Raw genomic sequence first — 17,295 nt, 5'->3', positions numbered from 1 at the left:
TCAGCCAGTTCTGACAGGTTCTGGAAAACCGGTAGTGGAAACTTTGAGTAGTTCGGAGAACTGGCAAATAGGCTGGCCCCGCCCCGGCTGCCTCACAGCTGATCTTCTTCTGTTGCCCTGAACAGGAGAAGGGAGCTGAGAAGCAGGTTAGTGGGGTGGGGAGGGAATGGGGATTTTGCCGTATCCTCCTGCCACGCCCACAAAGCCACACCCACAGAACCGGCAGTAAAACCTTTTGAATCCCAGCACTGCCTTGCACATGTATTTAGCAAGGGAGGAAGAAGCGTTTATGGGTGATACGAGTAATTGAGGGCTCTAAAACCCCAACTGAGCCACAGGATTTCTACTGGGGGGGGGGGGGGAGAGTCATCTCTAGTTCATGTCATCCTTTTTTTGGTGGCATCTCTTAACAGGAGTAGAGAACCTGAAAACTACCCGATGACACCGTTCCAGCTGGGAAATGAGCCCCGTAATTTGCAGGTTGACATTAGCCATATTCTGGACCTGCGTGGATTAGCATTTCAGTTTCTTGCCTATATTTAAGTTCCTTGGTTGAGTCATTTTTAAAGCCTTAATTTGTGGTCAAAATCATCTCCTAGGTTGGTCTCCTCTCTGGTTTTGAGTATCTGAGGCAGTGCTTCCTGATCTCGGCCCTTAGATGATGGGTGAACTCCAACGTCAACCACACCTCTTCGAGTGGCCAAAAACTGGGAGAGACTTCTAAGGAAATGCTAGAATCTTGGCACAAATCCCTACAATCATTAATGAAGATGGCAATAGCAGTGGTTAGAGTGCAGTACTGCCGGCCACTTCAGCTGAACTGCTATCTGCAGTTCAGCAGTTCAAATCTCACCGGCTCAAGGTTGACTTAGCCTTCCATCCTTCCGAGGTGGGTGAAATGAGGACCCAGACTGTGGGGGCGATATGCTGACTCTGTAAACTGCTTAGAGAGGGCTGAAAGCCCTATGAAGCGGTATATAAGTCTAACTGCTATTGCTATCGCTATACCTCTTCCAAGTACTTTACAGCCCACTCTAAGCAATTTACAGAGTCAGCCTCTTGTCCACAATAATCTGGGTCCTCATTTTACCCACCTTGGAAGGATGGAAGACTGAGTCAACCTTCAGCTGGTCAGGATCGAACTGATGGCAGTGGGCAGATTTAGCCTGTACTACTGCATTCTAAACACTGTAAAGGGAAAGAAAGAAAGAAGGAAGGAAGGAAAGAAGGAAGGAAGGAAGGAAGGAAGGAAGGAAGGAAGATAGCAATAGTACTTAGATTTGTATACCGTTTCACAGTACTTTTACAGCCTTCTCTAAGTGGTTTACAGAGTCAGCCTCCTGCCCACAATAATCTGGGTCTTCATTTTACCCACCTTGGAAGAAGGATGGAAGGCTGAGTCAACCCTGAGCCAGTCAGGATCGAACTGCTGAACCTCTGGCAGCTGGCAGTCAGCAGAAGTAGCCTGCAGTACTGCCTTCGAACCATGACTCTTAATGGGTGGACTTTAATGCCAATTTCACACCTCTTCAAGTGGTCAAGATTGGGAAACATTGCTCTAAGGAAATACTAGAACCTTGGCAAAAACCCTACATTCCATAGTCAAGATAAGTGGACATTAATGCCACCCTCTCACCAAGGGGTCAAGATTGGGAAACCCTGTTCTAAGGAAACACTAGAATCTTGGCTACATTTGCAAAGTCAACATTGGCGTTCTTTTGCAGTTCAGAGACCCATTAGATCACACAGATTAGCAATAGCAGTAGACTTATATACCGCTTCATAGGGCTTTCAGCCCTCTCTAAGCGGTTTACAGAGAGTCAGCATATTGCCCCCAACAATCTGGGTCCTCATTTTACCCACCTCGGAAGGATGGAAGGCTGAGTCAACCCTGAGCCGGTGAGATTTGAACCGCTGAACTGCTGATCTAGCAGTAGCCTGCAGTGCTGCATTTAACCACTGCGCCACCTTGGCTCTTGGCAATTAGGCCTCCTCCGGGTTCCGTCTACTAGCTAATGTCATCTGGCTACTACCCGGAGGAAGGACTTCTCTGTGGCGGCTCCGGCCCTTTGGAACGAGCTCCCCGCAGAGATTCGGACCCTCACCTCTCTCCAGGCCTTCCGAAAAGCCGTTAAAACCTGGCTGTGTCGGCAGGCCTGGGGTCGATGAGTTCCCTTCCCCTCTCGAATTGTGTGGCTGTTTTGTTGTTTTAAATTCCGTGTACTTTTTGTTGTAGTTCTTGTGTTTCCCTTCCCCTCCTTTGGGTTTGTGCGCCGCCCTGAGTCCCGCCAGGAATAGGGCGGCATATAAATAAAATGAACCTTGAACCTTGATGTCCTAGTTTTGTCTGTCATAGTTCTGGGTAGAATCCTATCCCTCACTAGAAAGAAGGTGGTTGGATCAGGAATGAAATGCTTCCGATTTGGGACGGTCGCCTGAACCAGTAGTAAAAAATGCTAGTGTTCACCTGAAATGGTAGTAAAAAAATGCTTAAAAAAGTAAAAAAAAGTTCCGATGATCAGCTGTGCAACGATCAGCTGTTCTGGGCAATCGTGGGAACCTTTTAAAAACATTTTCAAAGCATTTTTTTAACTACTGTTCAGCTGTGTGACAATCAGTTGTGCCAGGCAATTGTGGGAACTTTTTAAAAAACTTTTTTTAGCATCTTTCTACTACTGGTCAGCTGTATGACAATCAGCTGTTCCTGTTGTCTGTGAGGTTCCTGCTCATTGCAGGGGCCATTTTGTGTGAAGTCCAGCTGCTTTTACGTGGTGTGTGAGTCAGTTGTGCAGCCACGACCACTTGGTCACAAGGCCACCAAGCCATGCCCACTTGGTCACATGACCACCAAGCCACGCCCACAGAATCGGTAGGGAAAATTTTTGAATTTGTTTGTTTATTGGATGTATATGCCACTCTTCTCCCAAAGGACTCAGGGCGGCTTACAACATTAAAAAAAACACATATTACAAAAGTTTTTAAAAAAATTAAGGTATCCAAAAAACAAACCCAATTAAGAATAACAATAACATTTAAAAAATTCGATTAAAATTAACAATAATCAATCATTTATTTTGTTTTGTTCAGGCCAGGCCGGCTTGCTGGAAAAGCCAACTTTTTAGGGCGCGTCGGAAGGACCCGAGGTCGGGGATTATATGAAGCTCGGGAGGCAGCTCATTCCAGAGGGAAGGGGCTCCCACAGAGAAGGCTCTCCCCCTGGGGGTCGCTAGCCGACACTGTCCGGCCGATGGCACCCTGAGGAGGCCAACTCTGTGGGATCGCACTGGATGGTGGGAAGCTACCGGTGGCAGTAGGTGGTCTCGCAGGTATCCTGGGCCTGAATGGGGTTCAAGGCAGTTACAGTTGTTGAAAAATCTAACCCCATATGATAACTTGGAGGCATCTCATTCAGCGGCTAAGTTTTGAAGGGATCCTCCCCCGGCATTTCTCTAGAATTGAAGGGATCCTCCCCCGGCATTTCTCTAGAATTGCTTCAGTCCTGGACTTTGACAATTTCTTGTAAAGCCACCAATTTCCTTGTTGACTTTCCTTAAAGAATAAAAGGGCCTTTAAAAATGCAGAGGGGAAATTCCACACATGCAGAATTGTGCAACCCGCTTGCAACTTGGCAGGGCGTGGTGGATCTCCCCCACAAAAAGAGTTTCTAATTTCCGGCCAAAGACTGGCCTGAGGTCAACCAAGAAACTTCCATGCCATGGGGGAACTTGAACCTGGATTATCAGGTTGTGAATAAACAATTTGACGAATTAATAACTGTTTCCTTTACCGCTGTTCTTTTTTTGCCTTAGAGGGCTGTGTCCTTTCCCACAAGGGCTGGAACTCACAAACGATGCTTAGGTCTTATCTTTCCAAAACACATTTATTGCTCACGGTGCCTTCCTACCATCCCAGTGGCATTTTGCAAAATTGGGAAGTGCAAATTTGAGCCCAATTGTTGAGGCCCCGTGTTTTTCTGCCTTGTTATACATAACATTGCCACTTCAAGGATAAAAAGAAAGAGCTAAGCTCGCTCACAAAGCTGCAATACTTTGTTGTGGTTTATATCACACTATTAGGTGACAGACTACCAAGATGAGTTTTTAAAAAAAAAAACTTTGCACATGTATCTCAGCTGTGACGCTCAAAAAATAAGTAGGCAGTTTGTACAAATGGCGTAGGAATTTAGCAAATCTGAATTCTGTTCAGTTCTCTGTTCAGCTTTTGTTAAGATGCCTCAAAAAACCATATCCTCCATTTGTGTTATGGAACAGGAGTATATATATATACAAAAGGCAACAGTAAAAATATTGGGTTTCTGTCGCGATGGACTCTTGTGACGAGCCGATTGACAGATATGGAAGCAGTTAGCTTCCTCCCATAATTGGGGCATACCAGGGGTTGTGACACTAAATATATACCTTCCTCCCTGGCTTCAGCTGATAAGGAGGAGAGCCTGTGGCTTAATGGCTAAGACGTCTGCCTATGATGTAATATAGCACAGGCTCGAATCCCAGTAAGGGTATGGCTAGCTCAGTGTTTTTCAACCTTTTTTGTGCAAAGGCACACTTTTTTCATGAAAAAAATCACGAGGCACACCACCATTAGAAAATGTTAAAAAATTTAACTCTGTGCCTATATTGACTATATATAAAGTAATTTTCCCACGGCACACCTTACACTATGTCACGGCACACTAGTGTGCCGCGGCACAGTGGTTGAAAAACACTGGGCTAGCTGATGAGAGCTAAATAGCTTGAAATAGATCTATACTAATCTCCCTTTATTTACTTATCAGCAAAAATACAACACACACACACACACACACACACACATATATATACATATATATACACACACACACACACACACACACACACACACACACACACACACACATATATATATATATATATATATATATATATATATATATATATATATATAATGTTCAGATTTTTCTGCTGGGAGATTTGAGGTATGAGATGTGTAACAGCATTCTGTTCCGAATTCAGAATTTATTGCATCTTATTGCAATTTATATAATTTAGAAACCCAGCATCCAACCAACTATGGCTTAACACAGGGGTCTCCAAACTTGGCAACTTTAAGACTTGTGGACTTCAACTCCCAGAATTCCCCAGCTAGCAGACGTCCATTAGTCTTGAAGTTGCTGTGTTTGGAGATCCCTGATTCAGCACAATGTATGAACTCGTTCTGACCGAGGCTTCCCAAGACCATGAAGCAAACTCTTTGTCCCAACAAAAACCCCTTTAATAAAATTAATTAATTTTATTAATTTTAAAATTTAAATTTAAAATTTATTAATTTTATACATTAATAAATGTACTTTGAATTCTGCTCATCCACCTGCAACAAAGTCTTTCGAGGGAGGATTTACAGTCACAGACCTTATCTGGCTTGGAGAGCTGCCAGGCTGATATCTGTAAAACTTGGCAAGGAGTCTCAAATTAATTGTCTCCTGCAAGCTCTCCTCCCCTTTCGCTCCTCTTTAATTCCCTATGGGAGGGGCCATCCATCCTCCGCTTGTGGCCTTACTCCCAAGTCGACCCCTGTTCTTTAGCTGTTCCCTTCATCTGGCAACTCTCTGCATACGCACACTGGGAACAGGCTCCAACTGTTCTGCCCCACTGATGGCCGACTCCGAAGGAAGCTGATAACTGTCATACAGCCCTTGCCTCCTCTCTGCCCTCTGACACAGAGCCCTCATCAGAGCCTTCCCCAGACTCCAGGACTGGCCCATGTTCCTCCCCAACCTCCTCACTGTCCGAATCTGCTACCAGCTCAGCTAGGCTGCTGACAGGCCACAACACATACACAGCAATTGATGCAAACACAATTCAACTCTCAATCCAACCTTCTGTGTACATGAAATCGTCAACTTATAACTATATTGGTTTAGTGACCAAAGTTACAACAGCACTGAAAAAGTGACTTAGGACAATTAATGTAATCAAAATTCAGTTGCTTGGTAACTGGCATGTAGTTACGACAGTTTCAGTGTCCCAGGAACATGGGGTCCCCTTTTGCGAACTTCTGACAAGCAACGTCAACGGGGAAGACAGATTCCTTCAAGGCCGTGTTACTAACTTATCAACGGCAGTGATTCACTTAACAACAGTGGCAAGAAAGGTCGTCAAACGGGGCAAAGCTCTCTTCATAACTGTCTTGCTTAGCAAGGAACCCACTTTTGATATTTTGAGAGTCTCGCAAACACTCTTCCCAAAGTTGGACACTATTGGAATTTAGGGTTTAGTGGTCTCCTCCTGATCCACAAGATCTCCTGATGTTTCACCAGCAATTGTGGTTAGCATCTTCTAAGGCTGAGTGGATACTGGTCTTTCCATATCGCCCTCCCAATATTGAACAGAACAGAATAACAGAGTTGGAAGGGACCTTGGAGGTCTTCTAGTCCAACCCCCTGCCTAGGCAGGAAACCCTACACCACTTCAGACAAATGGCTATCCAACATCTTCTTAAAAGCTTCCAGTGTTGGAGCATTGACAATGTCTGGAGGGAAGCTGTCCCACTGATTAATTGTTCTCATTGTCAGGAAATTTCTCCTTAATTCTAGGTTGCTCCTCTCCTTGATTAGTTCAAATATTGGCAACATTCTAAAAGCAAAATAAGCTTTTAAAACAAGAAAGACAATGAGTCACTTTTCTGCAGAAAATGAAAACACCTAGAAGACACGAACCACATGGTGAGATACGCCAAACACGTATGCGATTTTATTTGGTCAGGAAGTTGAGTCTATTATATACTCTGAGAAACTTCATTATAAATGTTTTGCTTGAGACAAAATAAATAAACCCAGCCCTGTTCACTGTTTTCCCTCTCTGATAAGTAAGAATCAATATCCTCTCAATAAATGTCACTGAACCCGTGATTTACACAGAAGTGGCAGAGAGGCTATTAATAACTCCGTATGCAAATAACTCCTGTCTACTGCTAACATTCGCAGAAAAGGCCAACTTTTTTCAATTGGCTTTCGCAGTACAACCATCTCGGATGCATTCAGAGCCTGTCATGAAGGAATGTTGACCCCTAGGAACTGTTAGTGATGGTGGATCATGCTGCAGATGGAAAAAAAAAAAAAGAGAAAAAAAAACAGATTGTGGGATTGTGTGTCCTGACATGTTGAATAGTCCCTCAAAGGAATGTGGGGTGATGGCGTATGGAGTAAGACTGCCTGCAGCCCCAAGTCATTTATGCTTCACCTAATTGGGTATCTACCCCAGGCTTGAGCTGGTGCTGCTTCCCAATGGACCCCTCCAGAGGCAGTTGGGTTGGCCTTCTATGTTGTTTTAATGGGGTTGAATGGCAACTTAAATCAATTCCTTTTATCTGCTGGCGGTATGTATTTTGTTCTTAGCTGCCTTTTCCAGGGAAAAGGCAAAATATAAATTATCTCTGTTTCTTGTCCATCCAGCATCTAATCCATCTAATCCATCCATCCATTAATCCATCCAACCATCATATTCACCCATCCAACCATCATATTCACCCATCCATCCATCCATCCAATCATATCCATCCATCCAACCATCATATCCATCCATCCAATCATTATATCCATCCATCTAACCATCATATCCATCCATCCAATCACATTCACCCATCCAGCCATCATATCCATCCATCCAATCATCATATCCATCCATCCAATCATTATATCCATCCATCTAACCATCATATCCATCCATCCAATCACATTCACCCATCCAACCATCATATCCATCCATCCAATCATCATATCCATCCATCCAATCATATTCACCCATCCAACCATCATATCCATCCATCCAATCATATTCACCCATCCAACAATCATATCCATCCATCCAATCATATTCACCCATCCACCCATCATATTCATCCATCCAATCATATTCACCCATCCAACCATCATATCCATCCATCCAATCATATTCACCCATCCAACAATCATATTCATCCATCCAATCATATTCACCCATCCACCCATCATATCCATCCATCCAACCATCATATCCATCCATCTAACCATCATATTCACCCATCCACCCATCATATCCATCCATCCATCCATCCATCCATCCATCCATCCAATCATCCTCCTGGCATCAGATCATTCAGCCACACATTAGGATTAGAGCAATATTTTTTCCCACCTGACCCTTACAAACCCTTTACCTATGGCTCAAGTGGACTTAGGTTGTGTTGTATACCTTTTAGCAAGAAAGAGGGAAAACTTCACAGGCTAAAAAGGATTTGGGCAACATTGGTAGGAGTTCATTCATATGGCCACAGTACAAATATAGACCTAAGTGCAACTTAAATATAGGAAGGGCATATTTGGCTTTCTGGAGAAACAGTGACCAGGGGATGAACTTTAGAACGTTTCAATCTCCTTCCTGGACATTGGTGAAAGATAATTCCAAAGCCTCCCAAAGTCTCCCAGTTTCATCTTCACCCTAAACCAGGCCTCTTTGCAAGAGAACTTCAGTGAAGCAGTTGAAGTCATGTGCCAGTGCCTGGAGGCTGTCAGGGTCTGGATGGGAGCGAACAAGCTTGCACTCAATCCAGACAAGACCGAGTGGCTATTGATGTTGCCCCCCAAGGATGGTCCTGACATTCCACCTCTTAGCCTGGGGGGCGAAGTTATTCGCCCCTCGGAGAGGGCCCACAATTTGGGTGTCCTCCTGGATCCACAGCTGACGTTAGAACACCATTTGTCGGCTGTGACCAGGGGGGCCTTTGCCCAGGTGCGCCTGGTGCACCAGTTGCGGCCCTATCTGGACCGGGAGGCACTTTGAATGGTCACCCACACCCTTGTCACCTCAAGACTGGATTACTGTAATGCGCTCTACATGGGGCTGCCCCTGAAGAGTGTCCGAAGACTACAACTGGTCCAGAATGCAGCCGCGCGAGCGATAATGGGTGTACCTAGATACACCCATGTTACACCTATCCTCCGTGAGCTGCACTGGCTTCCCATTGGTCTCCGGACCCGCTTCAAGGTGCTAGTCATTACTTTTAAAGCCCTACATGGTATTGGACCTGGCTACCTGAGAGACCGCCTCCTGCCATTCACCTTCCTACGACCAATAAGATCACACAAGTTGGGCCTCCTCCGGGTGCCGTCGACCGGACAATGCCAGCTGGTGGCTCCCTGAGGGAGGGCCTTCTCTGTACCTGCACCGGCCTTATGGAACGAGCTACCCGCAGAGATCTGGACCCTCACCACTCTCCCGGCCTTCCGTAAAGTGACCAAGACCTGGCTGTTCCGGCAGGCCTGGGGCTGTTGATTAATTTCCAGCCCCACTTGATGGAATGGATGTTGTATTAATTTTAATATTGTATTTTTTAAATATTTTAAATGTTTTTACTTTGTTGTGAGCCGCCCAGAGTCCCTATGGGAGTGGGCGGCATACAAATCCTATTAAAGTTAAAGTTAAAGAACCAGACAACTCCAGATTGAGCCCTATGCCACCAGTGGTGGATTAAGGCTCTCTGGTGCCCTAAGCATTGACAAACCTTGGTGCCCCCCTCCTTTGTAAATACTGTGCAAATCTTCCTTGTTTTTTCTTTCTTTCTCAACTTTGTGGTGCCCCCTTTGGGCCTGGTGCCCTAAGCACATGCTTAGTCTGCTTAAGGGCTAATACACTACTGTTACATGCCACCAGCTTTTAAGAACTACCCCTTTCTCCAAAGACAAAAGCAGGATTGCTGGATCTCTTTCAGTTGTGACTCCACGGGCCAATTTCTGATGTGGTGCGATGATCATGGACCTTCCTTTTTTGGCTATAAATCAAAGGGGAGGAGATCTTCCTGTTCCATCTTTGGATGACAAGCCAAGTCACAAATCTTGCGTGTGAAAGCACCCGACATCCCCTTCTCAGCTCTCTAATCCTTCTCTCCCCTTGAGGATTTGAAAGGATTACCGAGTTCTGATTTGGTGTCATTCTGCAGAACTCAGTAGAAACAGCTCATATATAAACGTGAGTTGCTATGAAACCAAGGGCTGTATTTGTCTAGACAATAATTATAGCTTTGCCTTCCTGCGAAGTGCCTCCAGGCTTATGAAGGAACTTTGTTCCTAGTCATCAAACTTGGCATCAGCTGGAGAGGGAGCAGCTGACTCGAGCAAGAGCCCACAGGAGTGATAGGGCAGATGTCCTTGCCAGGGAAGAGACCAGTTTAAAGGGGCATTGGCCAAAGCTCCAGAAATGTCACCTGCCACTTCACACTTGCCTTTTGCTATTGCCCAGGGCCAGACTGCCATGAACTCAAGGTGGACTGGATGGGACGGGGGAAAGATTCAGAATTTATTGCATCTTATTGCAATTTATATAATTTAGAAACCCAGCATCCAACCAACTATGGCTCAAAACACAGGGGTCTCCAAACTTGGCAACTTTAAGACTTGTGGACTTCAACTCCCAGAATTCCCCAGCTAGCAGAAGTCCATTAGTCTTAAAGTTGCCGTGTTTGGAGATCCCTGATTCAGCACAATGTATGAACTTGTTCTGACCGAGGCTTCCCAAGAGCATGAAGCAAACTCCTTGTCCCGACAAAAAACCCTTTTATTAATTGACTGTGAATTCTGCTCATTCCCATCCAGCAAAGTCTTTCAAGGGAGGATTTATAGTCACAGACCTTATCTGGCTTGGAGAGCTGACAGGCCAATATCTGCAGAACTTGGCAAGGAGTCTCGGAGAGTCACAGACCAATTAAGCAAACTAACCCACCCACCCACCCACCCATCATCCATCATCCATCATCCATCATCCATCACCCATAATCCATCCATCCATCCATCATCCATCCATCCGTCCATCCGTCCATCCATCCATCCATCCGTCCACCCGTCCACCCGTCCATCCGTCCATTCATCTATCATCCATCATCCATCATCCATCCACCTATCCACCTATCCATCCGTCCACCCGTCCATCCATCCATCCGTCCATCCATCCATCCATCATCCATCTGTCCACCCATCCACCTGTCCACCCGTCCACCCGTCCATCCATCCATCCATCATCCGTCCATCCATCCATCCATCCATCCATCCATCCATCCATCCATCCATCCATCCATCTATCTATCTATCTATCTATCTATCTATCTATCTATCTATCTATCTTTCTCATTATGCCCTTGGAAGCTTTTAATCTTTGGTGTAGTCCAGCATTTCTCAATTTTGGCAGGACTTCCCAGAGTTCCTTGACCAGCATACTTGCCAAGGGCTGCACAAAGAGCCAGATCTTCATGATTCTTTGGAACACCAGCAGAGTAGATGACATTCAAACATTGAGGAGAACCTCATTCATTCCAAACAAATGGAGAAAAAAAACAGGCTAGTAGGTTGTACAAATAAATGGGGACTCCTGGAAGTCATTGTTAAAGTAACAAAAAATTGATTCAAGAGAATATATTTCAGTTGAAACAAATCTTTAATATGAGCACTACATACAAACATACACACAATTAATGCACTCCATCAACTAAACCAAAATGAATGAAACAAATCTTAGAGGAATCAACCAAGCTTTAGAAGACTCCATCAAGAACGCGCTCCATGAAGAGTTTGCTCCATAAAGAATTCTCTAATGTTTTTATTTCTACCACCTTCGGCAATATGGCATAAGAGCGGTCAAGTTCTAATCTATATTAGTAGCTATGTTTTCTGAGTAGGTGTCTGCATTCAACTTCAGTGTATAAACCCCTACGACATCCTTAGCATTTTATAGGGTGGAGTGTTCTTCCCAAATTGTGTAGCTAAAAGTCTGTAGAGTTTCTCAATTATCCGGGTGACGGTTGTCCCAAAGCTGCTTTCTCAGGAGGCAATTGGACTTTCTTGTCTTTTTCTCATCAAAGAAGTTTCTTCTTCAGAAGAACTGAAGAAGCTTCTTGAATGAGAAGTGAAATGCCTTCAAAGGAAAAAAAAGTCCAGTTGCCTCTTGAAAAAGCACCTTTGGGACAACCGTGGACGTCCGAGAAGCTCCATAGACTTTAAGACATATGGACCTCAACTGCTAGAATTCCCCAACCAGCCTGCAGGATATCCTTTATTTGACCCAACATCTATATAGGATTTTCCATTCTATGTTTATCGTTATCTGTCCATCACGGCTGCTTCTATGTGTCCAATGTCACCTGTAAAATCAGAGCTACCTCTAACATAAATCCAACAGGTTCACACATGTTGCTGGAACTTAAGGCACCGTTTAAGCTTACGCTGATGATAAACAGTGAGGTTAAATTGGGTTAAGGGAAGAATAATTTATCTCTGTCCAACTTAGGAACTGTAATTGTTGGAGTGAATTAAGGATTGTTGAATAAATAATTGACAGGGAGTGTTACAAAGCTATAATCTAGGAGGTTTAGTTACCTGTTAAATCTGAACGAGTCTGCACTTGTAACGAAAGGGCTGCCTTAGTCTCAATGATATCATATCACTCTGTTTTCTAGTTGTCCAGACTTTTCTTACAGGAGGTGCAAATGTGAGACCTGTGGGGGCTGACCAAGGATGGGCCCTTGGTTATCTTTGTCAACTGTGAGACCTCAATTGAAGTTCTGGACAGGACAAAAAGTATGGCTTTCTGAACATCTAAAATATTTCATCCAAGACTCTGTTGAAAATAAGGCTGTTTCTTTCTCCTTCCCTTTCGAGAGAAAGAGAGGAACGCAGCCAACGGTGAACCTCTACTTATATACCCACGAAACACAATCGAGTCTTCGGAAAAGAATGACTAAAAATTCTCATAGTGATGGATAAAGTGAGTTTGATCCCGCTTGTTGATTTTCTGGCATGCTTTCTCCACATTCTTTGTCATGCCCGGTGGGCCACAGCTGAAAACACCAATTTTCCGTACCTGGGAACAAAAAGCAGAAAAGTGCTCAGAATCACAGAGGTGCAAAATAAAATAAATGTGGGAAATAATTAAATTCCCCCCTGCTTCAACATCGAGGCCAAACCTGGCCCAACTTGAATATAAGTGGATTTCAATTCCCAGAATTCCTCAGCCACCATGTGGAAGTTGGAGTCCCAGAATTCCTCAGCCAACATCATGGCTGGGGAATTCTGGGAGATGAAATCCACTTGTATTAAAGTTGCTAAGTTTGAAAAACAGTGATCTAGATGGAGGAGCAGCCATGGGAGAAGGCAACATTTAGCCAAAGTTCCCATCACATTCCTCCTCTGTCTTTAGCTGTAAAGAGATGTGAAGTTTCTCATGGGTTTCCTCCTCTCTGAAATGTCTTTCAAGCAATTGGAGCTGGGTCAAGGAACCTTTGGAGGTTCCTTAAGATGTTCAACCACATAGCTGAGAGTCCCTCTGATCCATGCACAAATGTTCCTGCCTGCAACAAATCGTCACGGAACCCACAGAAGTTCAGTCTTCACCGCCTTCCCCAACCTGCATAGGTGGTCACTGACCTCAGGATGGACCTCTTGCAAGGAGCAGAAAAAAGGGCACAAAGGGTGGTCGTCCAAAGTGGGTGATGGAACGCAGGCCTGTGAACAAGCTCTTGTTGAGGACCTTCTGGAAGTGACGTTCACAGATGTACTGGAAAGAGATCAACCGATCATTAGAACTCAGCTGTTGGGCATCTGGAGGACAAGGGAACCTCTGTTCCATTGAGGGATCAACAATCGCTAATCCGGTCACCATGGAAGTCCTCGATTCCAGTGTGGAACTAGACTGATGGGTACTATCAGAAACATTGGTCCCAGACTGAAAATGAGGAGACCCAAGAAGACTGGGAATGAAGGCACACAATAGTCATAGTTAAGATCAAAATGAGTTGGGCGCTTACTGATCTGCCCAACTGTATCCCGCCTTTATTTCTTAATTGCACCATTTTAATGGTACATACCCAATTCCTTTGGACCCACTGCAGACGCTCTAGGACAAAACTCCATCTCTGGACTTTTTGCTACTAACTCTTAAGGTTAATAAACGAGAACGTGACTTCTTGAATTTTATTTTCTTGAAGGCGCCTCGATATAGAGCCCCAAGTAAATTGCACTGGGGGGGGGGGAACAGGGACCAGTGGTGGGATTCAGCCGGCTCACAACTATTCGAGGAGAACCGGTTGTTAACTTTCCAAGCAGTGGAGCCGAGGTGGCGCAGTGGGTAGAGTGCAGTACGGCAGGCCACTTCAGCTGAACTGCTATCTGCAGTTCAGCGGTTCAAATCTCACCGGCTCAGGGTTGACTCAGCTTTCCATCCTTCCGAGGTGGGTTAAAATGAGGACCCAGATTGTGGGGGGGATATGCTGACTCTGTAAACCGCTTAGAGAGGGTTGAAAGCCCTATGAAGCGGTATATAAGGTCTAACTGCTATTGCTATTGCAGTTTTGGAAAACCGGTTGTTGGAAGATATCTCATTTTGTGTTCCCCCCCCCCCCCCACTTTACAGGGCTAATCCTGTAAGGATGGCTGGAAGGAAGCATTCTGTTGTTGTTTCTAGCTTCATTTTTGTTGCCCTGCTTACAGAAACTGCCTCTCCGGTTAACCATGACTACATGTAACAGCTAAGGTGAAGCACACATCGACGTGACTGATGTTGAGTTGGCCATGGCCACATGACACTGAGTCATGCCTACCCAGCTGGTCATTAGGGCAGAGAACCGGTTGTTAAATTATTTGAATCCCACCCAGTGGTGGGATTCAAATAATTTAACAACCGGTTCTCTGCCCTAATGACCAGCAGGGTAGGTGGGCTTGGTGGTCATGTTACTGGGTGGGCATGGCCAACTCAACATCACTTACATTGATGGGCGCTTCACCTTAGCTGTTACAATGTAGTAAGGGTTAACCAGAGAGCAGTTTCTGTAAGCAGGGCAATAAAGATTAGGCTAGAAACAACACCAGAATGTTTCCTTCCTGCCTTCCTTATAGGATTAGCCCTGCAAAGTGGAAAAAAACAAAAGGAGATTTCTTCCAACAATCGATTCTCCGAACTGCTTAGAAAGTTACCAACCGGTTCTCCCGAATAGGTGCGAACCGGCTGAATCCCACCACTGATCCCACCACTGTGGGGGAACTTACCAGCATGGTGGTACGCAGGTCAAACTTCTCAGCCAGTTGGGTGATGTAGATGTGGACAGAGACCAAGTCACGTTGATCGTTCTCCTCCACCTCCCGGATAATGTCGGCCACCCACTCAAACTGCCGCTGTGTCCGGGTTACCCAAATGAAGTAGATCTGGAAGAACAAGAAAAAGGGCCGTAAGCTCCTTATAATGTCTATGATTTTTCAATAGTGGAATTGTCCTTCCCATGTTTTGTATCAAAAAGTGAATTCTATTTTCTTTAAAAAAAAAATCTCCATGAAAATGTAAAGTCATTTCTAATATATCCCTCTAACCTTTTGCCCAAAGTGTCTATGTTTGTAAACAATTGGCTGTAATATAAGTTCTGCAGGTTATTCTAAACGAAACCTTATTTAGGGTGTGCTCTTCCTCTAATGTAAATGTTTTTCAACTTTGGCATACTGATTGGGGAATTCTAGTGGTTGAAGTTCACACATCTTAAAGTTCCTAAGTTGAGAAACGACACTCCAATGTTTCCTCTTGTTGTGTCCTGCCAGCGGCCAATGGAGGTGGCAGCAGATTCGGACAGTGAGGCAGCTGGGGAGGAACATGGTCCAGTCCTGGAGTCTGGGGAAGGCTCTGATAGGGGGCTCTGTGTCGGAGGAAGAGAGGGGGGCCAGAGCCGTCTGACAGTTATCAGCTGCCTTCAGAGTCAGACATCAGTGAGGCAGACAAACAGCTGGAGCCTGTTCCCAGTGTGCACATGCACAGAGTTGCCAGACGAAGGGAGCAGCTATAGAACAGGGGTCAACTTGGGAGGAAGGCCACAGGTGGAGAATGAATGCCCCCCCCCAGAGGGAATAAAAGTGGAGCGAAAGGGGAGTGGAGTTTGCAGGAGACAATTAGTTCGCTTCATTGGTTTGTGACTCTCAAAGACTCCTTGCCAGGTTCTGCAGAGATCGGCCTGGCAGCTCTCCAAGCCAGATAAGGTCTGTGACTGTAAATCCTCCCTTGAAAGACTTTGCTGGATGTGAATGAGCAGAATTCACAATAAGTTAAGAAAAGGGGAACAGGAGTTGGCTTCCTGCTCTTGGGAAGCCTCGGTCAGTATAGCTCTTTTGCATTTTTTAAACAATTTTTTAAAGAATTGTCGAAAAGTGGAAATACCGCCTAGATAAAATGTAATGTATGAGCCCGTCTTTCCCCATCTGTAAGTGTCAGGAAATGTGAGATGTAACACACATAGCAAAATCCCACAACCCCACTATCTGTTTCAAGTAGCGCAGTTCATCGTCAAAGTAGTTGTACCACCTGATGTTAAACACGAACACTGACACTATCTCAGGTCAGTGGTGTACAGCAGCCCAATCACACCTCTGTTGGTCCAGTCTCACCTTCTTGCACAGGATTCTGGAGCCAACGGAAGACTTGAAGACAAGGTCTTTAAGGATGGAGGCAAAGGGGGTCACTCCAATGCCACCGCCCACCAGGACTGACACCTCGAATTTGTTCCATTCCTGGTGTCCTTCTCCAAATGGCCCATCCAGATAGAGCTACAAAGAAACAGAGGTAAAGAAGGAAGGTTTGTTGTAATATTTTCAGGGAGGGCTTATTTTAGCGCATGCACTCAAAGTGGTCTTATTTTCGGGGAGACAGGGTATATTTTTGCAAACTATTTACAGGGGGGATTGGAAGAAAAGCATTCTTCAGGTTGGAACCAGAAGAGTTTGGTTGACGTTGGCCAGCCATATTTGTTGGCCGCGTGTCCTCTCCTGAAATTGACACCAGGAGAAAAGCAAGGCAAAACAAAAATCCAGACTGACCTTGGGATATTTGCCGATTTCCGCGATGCTTTCTTGCGAGTAGAGTTCCCGCAGGCGAGTTGTCCAAGGTCCAGCTGCTCGGATGTGCAGAGTTAGCAGGTCTTCGTGGGGAGCGGATGTCAGAGTGAAAGGATGGTACTCGTTGGTCCCCAGGGACAAACATGCAATCCGTACCCATTGTCCAGACCTGTAGTCAAAGTCCTGGGGTCTCTGGAACTGCAGGTTGGTGACCCCTGAATCAAGGGGAAAAAAAGGCTTCCTGTGAATTTGCTACGAAAGGTCAAGTCAACAATGCTCTCTACAATGATCTGGGTACAAGCAAGTTTCAGATAAGGCAGACCTAAATTAGAGGATTATCTCTGAGAAGCTACAAACAGTAAAGACTATGTTGGACCACTCAGGCCAAATGTGGCCTCCAGGTTCCAGCG

At 45.1% G+C, this 17,295-nt stretch overlaps 1 protein-coding gene across 1 annotated transcript in view; it reads right to left on the bottom strand.

Annotated features, from left to right (window-relative positions):
• Positions 1–12,144: 12,144 nt before the first annotated feature.
• Positions 12,145–17,295, bottom strand: part of LOC116519289 (dual oxidase 2-like) — a 46,731-nt gene continuing 41,580 nt past the window's right edge. The window contains 6 exon segments of the mRNA XM_032233126.1: positions 12,145–12,881; positions 13,445–13,480; positions 13,482–13,574; positions 15,062–15,217; positions 16,439–16,597; positions 16,868–17,100. Coding sequence (XP_032089017.1) covers positions 12,759–12,881; positions 13,445–13,480; positions 13,482–13,574; positions 15,062–15,217; positions 16,439–16,597; positions 16,868–17,100 — 800 coding nt within the window. The 3' untranslated portion in view covers positions 12,145–12,758.

Source organism: Thamnophis elegans, chromosome 16 (assembly GCF_009769535.1).
Source record: "Thamnophis elegans isolate rThaEle1 chromosome 16, rThaEle1.pri, whole genome shotgun sequence".
NCBI classification, from domain to species: domain Eukaryota; kingdom Metazoa; phylum Chordata; class Lepidosauria; order Squamata; family Colubridae; genus Thamnophis; species Thamnophis elegans.
Note: the sequence above shows the minus strand (reverse complement) of the source record. Positions and strands in the feature narration are given on the sequence as shown.